Genomic DNA, 13211 nt, shown 5'->3' with positions numbered 1-13211 from the left:
ATTTCTAATCCCTAATCTACATAAGTCTCAATCTCAGTAATTCTAGACTTTCTACAGTAGTCTATGCTAAGTGAAAAGCTGGATCAAGAAATAGATATTAAATTGTATTTTCAAGGTTCCTCTAGGCTTTAACAGAAAATGGGCCAGAAAACTCAGAAAACGTTAATCATGAAATATCAGAGCATGAACAGACCAGAGGCACATCAGGATACCCTCTCTTTTCAGAGAAAGGAAGTAAAATCCAGAGATTCAGGTCTTCCCGCCTAGGACCAGTTCCATAAACACTTGATTCCCACCCTGCCTCTTCCTCTACTTCACAAGGCTGCCCTGCCAAGGTTCAGAGAGCCCTACAACAGTGAAGACAGTGGCCAGACCACCAATCAAGACGGCCTCCCACAGATGCACACCTGACCCACATCTAACCACCTGCCTCAGATGCACTCAGATGCAGAGCACTATGGGTATTTCCCACCACTCTGACTCAGTTCTAAAGGTCTTCTCAGGGTCCTCAGTGTTCCCAAGCTGAGGATGTCAGTGAAAAAACTAAGCCCTTGAAAAAATCTAGGGGAAAAAAGGTTCAATACTAGGCTCATAAACACCATGAAATACTAAGAAAATTAATAAAAAAGGTGCCAAATTGAACTTACTGATGAAACCAACAGAGAAAATCATACCTTGCTTGGCAGCTGAGCAGCAGCATCTCATGGTTATGAATCAAAATATACAAAAGAACCAGGAATGCTTTTGCTCTAATGGAGGTTGAAGGGCTGTCAAGTAAACGGATAACGGTAGAGACAAACTCCTGTGGAAGACATTAAAATATTTTTTGAGAATAAAATAACAGAACAGTCAACTCTCAGGGTCAATAGATTATAAAAATATATGAAATATTAAATTAAGAAAATAAAAAATAATACATAAAAAATATACAAACATCACATGAAATATATCAGCCACCACTTTTCAATTCATAATTTGTGCCAAACTACACGTTAAATTTTTAATATGTATAACCTTATTTAAACCTGAAAATTACCCATAAAAACTGGGCAATATTATCCCTCATTTAAAAAGGAAAATGAATCTTGAGGTCAAACAATTTGCTCAAATTCATAACATTGGATTCCAATTCAGGCCAGGCAGACAACAAAACCTGTCTCTTAACCACTCAACCAGAAGCATGGCAATAAACAACTACACCGAAAGTCATAACTGCATGTAGACATGAACCTCTGAGCTAACCTGCATATACAGAGATCACATCTCTAACCTACACATCTGAGTTCCTACAGACTATTTTAAACACAATACCCAATATCTGATATGAAAGAAAAAACCTATAATCCTTTAACATTCTTTAATTAAAGGTATAATACAACACAGAGGAGTGACTATTAACAAGTGTTTTCCCTAATAACAGGCTGTACAGAGGTGGAGCCAAGATGGCGGCGTGAGTAGGACAGTGGGAATCTCCTCCCAAAAACATATATATTTCTGAAAATACAACAAATACAACTATCCCTAAAAGAGAGAACAGAAGACTCAGGAAAACAGACAGACTACATCCACACCTGTGAGAACCCAGGACCTGGTGAAAGGGGTAAGATACAAGCCCCAGCCCGGCAGGACCCCAGTGCCCCTCACCCCAGCTCATGGCAGGAGGAGAGGAGTCGAGCGGGGAGGGAGGGGGGAGCCCAGGACTGCTAACCACCCAGCCCTAGCCATCTGCACCAGAGCGCAGAAACAGTGCATGCGTGGGGTGCTGAAAACTAGGGAAGCAGGACGGTAAGAACTGTGAACAGGTCCCAAAGCCGGCACCTCTGGGACAAAGAAAAGCGAGTGTTTTTTGAAAGTCTTAAATGGACAGGGACCCCACAACTGCACGGAAGCATCCCGGGTCACAGTCCAGCAGCTGGAAATTCCAGGGAACTCCGGGCGCACTAATGCCCTGGGAAACAGCTCTGAGACCTCTCACTGAGGTAAACAGCCAAACAGTACCCCATCCATTACCCCTCATGGGCCCCACCATAGCATAGCCGCAGCCTGAGGCTGGCCATACCCACAGCAAGGGAGCTTCCCCATACAGGCCCAGCAAGATAAAAGAGAACCAGTCTACATGCAATTGCCCAACACAAGCCACTAGGGGTCACAGTTGTCCCAGTAAAGAAAGGCCAGGAGCAAATGGAAAGAGTCTGGGCTCTCCCAGCTGACAGACAAGTCAATAGCTCACCATTGAACCTATCAACATGAAAAGTCAAAAAAATTTGACCCAGACAAGACTAAACCAGACATGTTCAACATCTTCTACATCTTTCCCTGAGAAGGAACTTGGGAGATAGATTTAACCAATCTTCCTGAAAAAGAATTCAAAACAAAAGCCATAACCATACTGATAGACTTGCAGAGAAATATGCAAGAACTAAGGAGGGAGAATACAGAAATAAAACAATCTCTGAAGGACTTCAAAGCAGAATTGACAAGATGCAAGAGACCCTTAATGGACTAGAAAACAGAGAACAGGAATGCAGACAAGCTGATGCAGAGAGAGATAAAAGGATCTCCAAGAATGAAAGAATATTAAGAGAACTGTGTGACAAATCGAAATGGAACAATATCTGCATTATAGGGGTACCAGAAGAAGATAGAGAAAAAGGGATAGAAAGTGTCTTTGAAGAAATAACTGCTGAAAACTTCCCCAAACTAGGGGAGGAAATGGCCTCTCACACCACAGAGGTACACAGAACTCTCATGTCAAGGGACCCAAGGAGGGCAACACCAAGACACATAATAATTAAAATGGCAAAGATCAAGGACAAGAACAGAGTATTAAAGGCAGCCAGAGACAAAAAAAAGGTCACCTACAAAGGAAAACCCATCAGGCTACCATCAGACTTCTCAACAGAAACCTTACAGGCCAGAAGAGAATGGCATGATATACTTAATGCAATGAAACAGAAGGGCCTCGAACCAAGAATACTGTATCCAGCATGATTATCATTTAAATATTAAGGAAGGATTAAACAATTCCCAGATAAGCAAAAGTTGAGGGAATTCGCCTCCCACATACCACCTCTACAGGGCATCTTACAGGGACTGCTCTAGATGGGGGCACTCCTAAAAAGAGCACAAAACAAAACACCCAACATATGAAGAATGGAGGAGGCGGAATAAGAAGGAAGAGAAATAAAGAATCATCAGACCGTGTTTATAATAAGCGAGTTAAGTTAGACAGTAAGATAGTATAGATGCAAACCTTGAACCTTTGGTAACCACAAACTCAAAGCCTGCAATGGCATTAAGTACATATCTTTCAATAATCACCCTAAATGTAAATGGACTGAATACACCAGTCAAAAGACACAGAGTAATAGAATGGCTATAAAAGCAAGACCCATTAGTATGCTGCTTACAAGAGACTCACCTCAAACACAAAGACATCCACGGACTAAAAGTAAAGTGATGGAAAAAGATATTTCATGCAAACAACAGGGAGAAAAAAGCAGGTGTTGCAGTACTAGTAGCAGACAAAATAAACTTCAAAACACAGGAAGTAACAAGAGATAAAGAAGGACATTACATAATGATAAAGGGGTCAGTAAAACAAGAGGATATAACCATTATAAATATATATGCACACAATACAGGAGCACCAAAATATGTGAAACAAATACTAACAGAATTAAAGGAGGAAATACAATGCAATGCCTTCATTTTAGGAGACTTCAACACCCCATTCATGCTGAATCCCCTGGTCAGACTTATTAATGGATAAAGAGAATCTACACACATCAAGAGAATCAGAAATGAGAAAGGAAAAATCACGATGAGCCCCACAGAAATACAAAGAACTATTAGAGAATACTACAAAAACTATATGATAACAAGATGGAAAACTTAGAAGAAATGGACAACTTCCTAGAAAAATACAACCTTTCAACACTGACCAAGAAGAAACAGAAAATCTAAACACACCAATTACCAGCAACAAAATTGAAGCAGTAATCAAAAAACTACCCAAGAGCAAAACCCCCAAGTGAGATGGATTTGCCACGGAATTTTATCAGATATACAGAGAAGACATAATACCCATTCTCCTTACAGTTTTCCAAAAAATAGAAGAGGAGGGAATACTCCCAAACTCATTCAATGAAGCCAGCATCACTCTAATACCAAAACCAGGCAAAGACACCACAAAAAAAAGAAAATTACAGACCAATATCCCTGATGAACGTAGATGCAAAAATACTCAATAAAATATTAGCAAACATAATTCAACAGTGTATCAAAAGGATCATACACCATGGGATTCATCTCAGGGATGTAAAGATGGCACAAAATTCGAAAATCCATCAACATTATCCACTACATCAACAAAAAGAACAAAAACCACATGATCATCACCATAGATGCTGAAAAGCACTTGAAAAAATTCAACATCCATTTATGATAAAAACTTTCAACAAAATGGGTATGGAGTACAAGTACCTCAACATAATAAAGGCCATATATGACAAAACCACAGCCAACATCATACTTAACAGCAAGAAGCTAAAAGCTTTTCCTCTAAGACCGGGAACAAGACAGGGATGCCCACTCTCCCCACTGTTATTCAACATAGTACTGGAGGTACTAGCCATGGCAATCAGAAAAAACAAAGAAATACAAGGCATCCAGATCGGTAAAGAAGAAGTCAAACTGTCACTATTTAAAGATGACATGATATTGTACATAAAAAAATCCTAAAGACTCTACTCCAAAACTACTAGAACTAATATCGGAATTCAGCAAAGTTGCAGGATACAAAATTAATACACAGAAATCTGTTGCTTTCCTATACACTAATGATGAACTAGCAGAAAGAGAAATCAGGAAAACAATTCTCTCCACAATTGCATCAAAAAGAATAAAATACCTCGGAAGAAACCTAACCAAGGAAGTGAAAGACCTATACCCTGAAAATTACAGGACACTCTTAAGAGAAACTAAAGAGGAACTAACAAATGGAAACTCATCCCATGCTCTTAGGTAGGAAGAATTAATATTGTCAAAATTGGCCATACTGCCTAAAGCAATCTACATATTCAATGCAATCCCTACCAAATTACCAACAGTATTCTTCAACAAACTAGAACAAATAGTTCTAAAATTCATACGGAACCACCAAACACCCCAAATAGCAAAAGAAATCCTGAGAAGGAAAAATAAAGTGGTGGGGGGGATCTCACTCCCCAATTTCAAGCTATACTATAAAGCCACAGTAATCATGACAATTTGGTACTGGCACAAGAACAGAGCCACAGACCAGTGGAACAGAATAGAGACTCCAGATATTAACCCAAACATATATGGTCAATTAACATACAATAAAGGAGCCATGGACATACAATGGGGAAATGACACCCTCTTCAACAGCTGGTGTTGCAAAACTGGACAGCTACATGTAAGAGAATGAAACTGGATCATTGTCTAACCCCATACACAAAAGTAAACACAAAATGGATTAAAGACTTGAGTGTAAGTCATGAAACCATAAAACTCTTTGAAAAAAACATAGGCAAAAATCTCTTGGACATAAACATGAGCAACTTCTTCATGAACATATCTTCCTGGGCAAGGGAAACAAAAGCAAAAATGAACAAGTGTGATTATATCAAGATGAAAAGCTTCTGTACAACAAAGGACACCATCAATAGAACAAAAAGGCATCCTAAGGTATGGGAGAATATATTCATAAATGACACATCCGATAAAGGGTTGACATCCAAAATGTATAAAGAGCTCACCACCTCAACAAAAAGCAAATAATCAATTAAAAAATGGGCAGAGGAGCTGAACAGACATTTCTCCAAAGCAGAAATTCAGATTGCCAACACACACATGAAAAGATGCTCCACATCGCTAGTCATCAGAGGAATGCAAATTAAAACCACAATGAGATATCACCTCACAGCAGTAAGGATTGCCACCTTCCAAAAGACAAACAACAACAAATGTTGGTGAGATTGTGGAGAAAGGGGAACCCTCCTACACTGCTGATGAGAATGCAAATTAGTTCAACCACTGTGGAAAGCAGTATGGAGGTTCCTCAAAAAACTCAAAATAGAAATACCATTTGACCCAGGAATTCCACTCCTAGGAATTTACCCAAAGAATGCAGCAACCTAGTTTGAAAAAGACATATGCACCCTGATGTTTATCACAGCACTATTTACAATAGCCAAGTAATGGAAGCAACCTAAATGTCCATCAGTAGATGAATGCATAAAGAAGATGTGGTACATATATACAATGGAATATTATTGAGCCATAAGAAGAAAACAAATCCTACCATTTGCAACAACATGGATAGAGCTAGAGGGTATTATGCTCAGTGAAATAAGCCAGGCAGAGAAAGACAAGCATCAAATGATGTCACTCACCTGTGGAGTATAAGAACAAAGGAAAAACTGAAGGAACAAAACTCCAATAGAATCACAGAACCCAAGAATGGACTAACAGTTACCAAAGGGAAAGGGACTGGGGAGGACGGGTGGCAAGGGAGGGAAAAAGGGGGGGGAAGAAAGGGGGCATTGCAATTAGTGTATAAAATGGGGGGTCAACGGGAGGCCTGTGCAACACAGAGAAAACAAGTAGTGATTCTACAGTATCTTACTATACTGATGCACAGTGACCATAATGGGGTTTGTGGGGGGCCTTGGTGATGGGGGGAGTCTAGTAAACATAATGTTCCTCATGTAGTTGTAAACTAATGATACAAAAAAACAACAAAGAAAAAAACAGGGCAGAACCCAAGAAGAGGCACACAGAATTTGGAGCTGGGTTTTAATGGAGAAATATATGCAAGTATACGTGACATAAACTATGTAATTAATTATATTAATTACTATGATGCACATAGTCCTTAACTTTTCCCCAGGCTTCTAACAGGACGGCCTCGTAAGCCTGTACAGCCTCTCCCCAGCCTTAAATGGAGACAGATAGTTGATACAGGGAGGACAGCTCCTAAGAGGTCCTAGAATTCTAGACCCAGGATCTGAGGCCTACTGTAAACTCCCAGCTCAAGGCATGTGGACATTCTCCAAAATAAGCCAAGCTCCCCAAAAGCACCGTCAGAACCAAATATCACCTGCACAAGCATCACAGGTACATGGAAGTTTAACAGAAGTGCCTTTGTATCTGAGTGAACCAGAACCGAGTCCAGTTATTGTATTCCACACCAAATGCTGTGAAGATGACAAACTTACATTCTAGTCAGGCTTCTTCCATTTTAGTGAAGGCAGTGTCTCCCTGGAAATATTTTTTTTTCTGATTTTAAAGAGAGCCCTAAATATACTTTGAGGTCATTTTTAGAATATAGAATATACATATAAAAAATACCCCTAAAAATACAATTGTGAGGTCTGTTTTGCCCCACAGACTAATAATAGCAGGCAATTCAGGTTCCCTGGGCAACCAATTAATTTCTTTTTCAGCACATTCAATGGTGCTGATGAAAAAAAACATCAACGAGTGCAGCCTGCCCATCAACCACTAATGGCCTAAGGAAAAACAGAGAGAATACTGTTACAAGTGGATAACTTTAACTACACAAATTTCCTGCTTAATACTGAGAGAAATGAAAAATGTATGGATTAAATCTAAAATTGTTTTGGGATTGCCTTTTCCTTCAAAAAGTCTAGCCAAGTATCTAAGTAAAATGCCTCCCACATTTAACAATGCAAACAGGATAAAAATATCACAATACAAACTCATTATCTTATTAATATGTGTAAAATAATTAAAGTATTTTAAATGCTTGATGAGCAACCACTGAGTCAGTATGCCCAATGACTCTGAGGGAAAAAAAAAGAGTATGCTTAGCATTCAAATTTTTCAAAATTTTCATGCATGAAATTTCAGTGATCTTCCACAGTACTTTCAAATAATACAGAGAACTGCAATTTCTGGTTTATTATTAATCACTCTTGTGCTACTTGGTCAAAACCTCAAACCTGAAGCAACAGCTTCAGTCAAACTGAGCTGCTGAAATAAAAATGGACAGCGGTTATTGTCAAAATTAATATGTAAGACAAAACATTTTGAAGGCAGTATTTGAGTCAATAAAATTCAGAAGGAAGCCATTCTGCCAGTGAGCATGAACAAGCTCACCTGTGAAATACAGTATGGCTTTAAAAATTAATGTTTAAATCTTTAACCCCCAAAGTATATGGAGTCCAAAGTATGCATTACACATTATCCAGCAACAAGGTACATTCAAGATTACAGACCCTTGGGAAAAAATAACTGGGCTGATGCCTGAATCTTAAGCAAGTTGATACGAGTTTTCTAAGCTCAATTAATTGAAATATAACAGAGTAGGATTTTATGAGTTTTACAGCTATCAATTTTCTAACTTCAAGAATCTGGCACTGTTTTTCATGTAACCTTCTTGTTGTTATTGTTAAGTTACTCCAGTGATTTACTTACATGGCAAATGACTAATTGCTGTAATTCACATACTTTCCCCCTTCTCCTTGTACATATTTATATAAATATATATATATATGCATATATATATAAATACATTTTAAGTGAATGTATGTATCCTACTCAAAATCCATGAACTGCACCAGATTAGCACCACTATGAATAAGCACAAAATAACCAGCAATCTGATCTTTTTATGCCACAAATTGAAAGCACCAAGGCCTTCCTAAACATAAGTCCAAAACATAGATCATAGCCCAAAACACCAAGAAAATGAAACAAGAAGGAATATACGAAAGCCACGCACAACCTGTTAATCTCATTACTATATCACAAGACCTGGTATTAAATTCCTTAATTAGCCCACAAAAACAATATACCTCTTCCCTCACAGCACTCTTTACAATCATAAAATAATTTTCCTAATGCTCCAGAGGATAAGGTTATTATTGCAAATTGTGTAATTCATGTGTGGATTTTATAGAATGATATTTTCTAAATAAAAAGGTGGGAGAGAATACCTGGTAGACTTTTAGATTAGCAACACTAAGTCATATTTGAAAGCTAAACTTCTAAAAAAAATTGTTTAGATATTCGATTAAAGATGGTGGCATGAGAGGAGAGACAGAGGCTTCCTCTGAAAACTGGATACAATTAGAAAATATAGTTGGTGCAACTAATCCTGAGAGAGCCACAGGAAAGAGGACGGCATCAGACTGCACACACCAGGAGAAAAGAGCAGACCTCACCAAAAGGGGTAACGTACCAGAGCTGTGGCTCCCAGGACCCGAGCCCCTCCCCCACCCCAGCTCACAGGCAGGAGGAAGAGAAACAGAGCAGGGAGGGAGTGGAAGGCCTGGGACTGCTGAATATCTGGCTCAGGAGATCTGCGCTGGGAGCACAAACCTACATTTCATGGTGCTTCCATGAGACTCGCATGACTACTGGGTTGGAAAGTTAATACAGGCAGAATTCCTGGGGATACTGGGATTCCGGCTGCTTGTGGAAATCAGGGATCCATATCCAATTGCTCTGGAACAAAAACTTATACCTGTGTGACCAGCCCACTGGCTCAGGCAGTGGAGACAGGCACAGCAGCCGGGAGGCGGGGAACAGCTCTTTAATACCCCCAAGCACCAGTACCACTACACTGCGACCCCCAACATTGCTTCAGAGACTACAGGTTCTGGAGACTAGAGGGCGCCATATACAAACATGAAATGCTGAAAGAACCTTGTCCAGAGTAAAATTACTAATACAACTCCTGAGAAATATTTAAAAGACATGGACCTCGAGACTCTTCCTGAAAGGGAGTTCAAAATAAAAATCATTAACATGCTAATGGAGGTACAGAAAAATATTCAAAAACTCAAGAAAGAATTCCGGACCGAGACTCAAACATTGAAAAACACAATGGGGGTACTAAAAGCAGGTTGGATACGGTAGAGAAGACAAAAAATGAAATAGAAATGAGAGAAAAGAAATACAAAGAAGCTGAGGCACAGAGAGAAAAAAGGACCTCTAAGAATGAAAGAATATTGAGAGAACTATGTGACCAATCCAAGCAGAACAATATTTGCATTACAGGGATACCAGAAGAAGAAGAGAGAGAGAGAAAAGGATAGAGTCTTTGAGGAGGTAGTTGTTGAAAATTTCCCCAATCTGGGAAAGGAGATAGTCTCGCAGGCCATGGAGATCCACAGATTTCCCAATACAAAGGACCCAAGGAAGACAACACCAAGACACATACTCATTAAAATGGCAAAGACCAAGGATAAGGACAAACTGTTAAAAGAAGAAAGAGACAGAAAAAAGATCACATACAAAGGAAAGCCCATCAGGCTAACATCAGAGTTCTCAGCAGAAACCTTACAGGCTAGAAGGGAGTGGCATGATGTACTTAATGCCATGAAGCAGAAGGGCCTGGAACAAAGATTACTTTATCTGGCAAGATTATCATTTAAATTTGAAGGAAGGGTTAAACAATTTCCAGATAAGCAAAAGATCAGAGAATTTACCTCCCACAAACCATCTCTACAGTCTATTTTGGAGGCACTGCTATAGATGGAACTGTTCCTAAGGTTGAATAGCTGTCATCAGAGGTAATAAAACCACAGAAAAGAAAGTAGAACAGCTAATTACTAAGCAAATGCAAAATTAAATTAACAATCCCCAAAGCCAATCAAAGGATAAATAAAAAGTACAGAATATGATACCAATATATAAAGAATGGAGGAGGAAGAAAAAGGAGGGGGAACAAAAAAGAACCTTTAGATTGTGTTGGTAATGGCATACTGAGTCAAGTTAGACTCTTAGATAGTAACAAAATTAACCTTGAATCTTTGGAACCACGAATCTAAAGCCTGCAATTGCAATAAGTACATACCTATCAATAATCACCCTAAATGCAAATGGACTGAATGCACCAATCAAAACACACAGAGTAACAGAATGGATAAAAACAAACAAGACCCATTTATATGCTGCTAACAAGAGACTCACCTCAAACACAAAGACATGCACAGACTAAAAGTCAAGGGATGGAAAAACATATTTCATGCAAATAACAAGGAGAAAAAAGCAGGTGTTGCAGTACTAGCATCAGACAAAATAGACTTCAAAACAAAGAAAGTAAAAAGAGATAAATAAGGACATTACATAATGATAAAGGGCTCAGTCCAACAAGAGGATATAACCATTCTAAATATCTATGCACACAAAACAGGAGCACCAGCATATGTGAAACAAATACTAAGAGAACTAAAGGAGGAAATACAATGCAATGCATTCATTTTAGGAGACTTCAACACACCATTCACTCCAAAGGACAGATCCACTAGACAGAAAATAAGTAAGGACACAGAGGCACTGAAAAACACACTAGAACAGATGGGCCTAATAGACATCTATAGAACTATACACAGAAAAGCAACAGGGTACACATTCTTCTCAAGTGCACATGGAACACTCTCCAGAATAGACCACATACTAGAACACAAAAAGCCTCAGTAAAATCAAAAAGATTGAAATTCTACCAACCAACTTTTCAGACCAAAAAAGTTTAAATCAAGAAATAAATTGCACAAAGAAAGCAAAAAGGCTCACAAACACATGGAGGTTTAACAACACACTCCTAAATAGTCAATGGATCAACAACCAAATTAAAATGGAGATCCAGCAATATATGGAAATAAATGACAACAACACAAAGCCCCAATTTCTGTGGGATGCAGCAAAAGGAGTCTTAAAAGGAAAGTGTATAGCAATCCAGGCATACGTAGAGAAGGAAGAACAAACCCAAATGAATAGTCTAACATCACAATTATCAAAATTGGGAAAAGAAGAACAAATGAGGCCTAAAGTCAGCAGACGGAGGGACATAATAAAGATCAGAGAAGAAATAAACAAAATTGAGAAGAATAAAACAATAGAAAAAATCAATGAAACCAAGAGCTGGTTCTTCAAGAAAATAAACAAAATAGATGAGCCATTAGGCAGACTTATTAAGAGAAAAAGAGAGTCAACACACATCAACAGAATCAGAAACAAGAAAGGAAACATCACAACAGACCCAACAGAAATACAAAGAATTATTAGAGACTACTATATTGCTAAGAAGCTGGAAAACCTAGAAGAAATGGACAACTTCCTAGAAAAAAATACAACCATCCAAGACTGACCAAGGAAGACACACAAAATCTAAACAAACCAATTACCAGCAAAGATATTGAAGTGGTAATCAAAAAACTACCCAAGAAAAAGACCATGGGCCAGATGGATTTACCTCGGATTTTATCAGACATACAGAGAAGATATAATACCCATTCTCCTTAAAGTTTTCCAAAAAATAGAAGAGGAGGGAATACTCCCAAACTCATTCTATGAAGCCAACATCAGCCTAATACCAAAACCAGGCAAAGACCCCACCAGAAAAAGAAAATTACAGACCAATATCCCTGATGAATATAGATGCAAAAATACTCAACAAAATATTAGAAAACTGAATTCAAAAAAACATCAAGAGGATCATACACCATGACCAAGTGGGATTCATCCCAGGGATACAAGGATGGTACAACATTCAAAAATCCATCAATATCATCCACCACATCAACAAAAAGAAGGACAAAAACCACATGATCATCTCCGTAGATGCTGAAAAAGCATTCGACAAAATGCAACATCCACTCATGATAAAAACTCTCAACAACATGGGCATAGAGGGCAAGAACCTCAACATAATAAAGGCCATATATGAAAAACCCACACCAACATCATACTGAACAGTGAGAGGCTGAAAGCTTTTCCTCTGAGATCGGAAACAAGACAGGGATGCCCACTCTCCCCACTGTTACTCAACGTAGTACTGGGGGTCCTAGCCATATCAATTAGACAAAACAAAGAAATACAAGGAATCCAAATTGGTAAAGAAGAAGTTAAACTGTCACTATTTGCAGATGACATGATATTGCACATAAAAAAACCCTAAAGACTCCATTCCGAAACTACTAGAACTCATATTGGAATACAGAAAATTTGCAGGATACAAAATTAACACACAGAAATCTGTGGCTTTCCTATACACTAACAATGAATTAATACAAAGAGAAATCAGGAAAACAATTCCATTCACAATTGCATCAAAAAGAATAAAACACTTAGGAATAAACCTTACCAAGGAAGTGAAAGACCTATACCCTGAAAACTATAAGACACTCTTTTTTTTTTCATTTTATTATTTTATT

General features: G+C 38.4%; 1 protein-coding gene across 18 annotated transcripts in view; it reads right to left on the bottom strand.

Moving 5' to 3' along the window:
* The window catches only part of ULK4 (unc-51 like kinase 4), a 735705-nt gene that overhangs the window by 506866 nt on the left and 215628 nt on the right, over positions 1–13211 (bottom strand). For 17 of the 18 annotated variants that reach the window (XR_012129586.1, XR_012129585.1, XR_012129584.1 and 14 more), the window contains one exon: positions 675–802. The exons of the other annotated variant lie outside the window; for it this stretch is intronic. Coding sequence is in view for 13 of the 17 variants with exons in the window: in XM_073232503.1 (XP_073088604.1) it covers positions 675–802 (128 nt within the window). In the remaining 4 variants the exon portion in view is untranslated. The remainder of the gene's footprint in view (positions 1–674; positions 803–13211) is intronic. 18 annotated transcript variants of the gene reach the window in all.

The sequence above is a fragment of the Manis javanica genome, chromosome 3 (assembly GCF_040802235.1).
Source record: "Manis javanica isolate MJ-LG chromosome 3, MJ_LKY, whole genome shotgun sequence".
NCBI lineage: Eukaryota > Metazoa > Chordata > Mammalia > Pholidota > Manidae > Manis > Manis javanica.
Note: the sequence above shows the minus strand (reverse complement) of the source record. Positions and strands in the feature narration are given on the sequence as shown.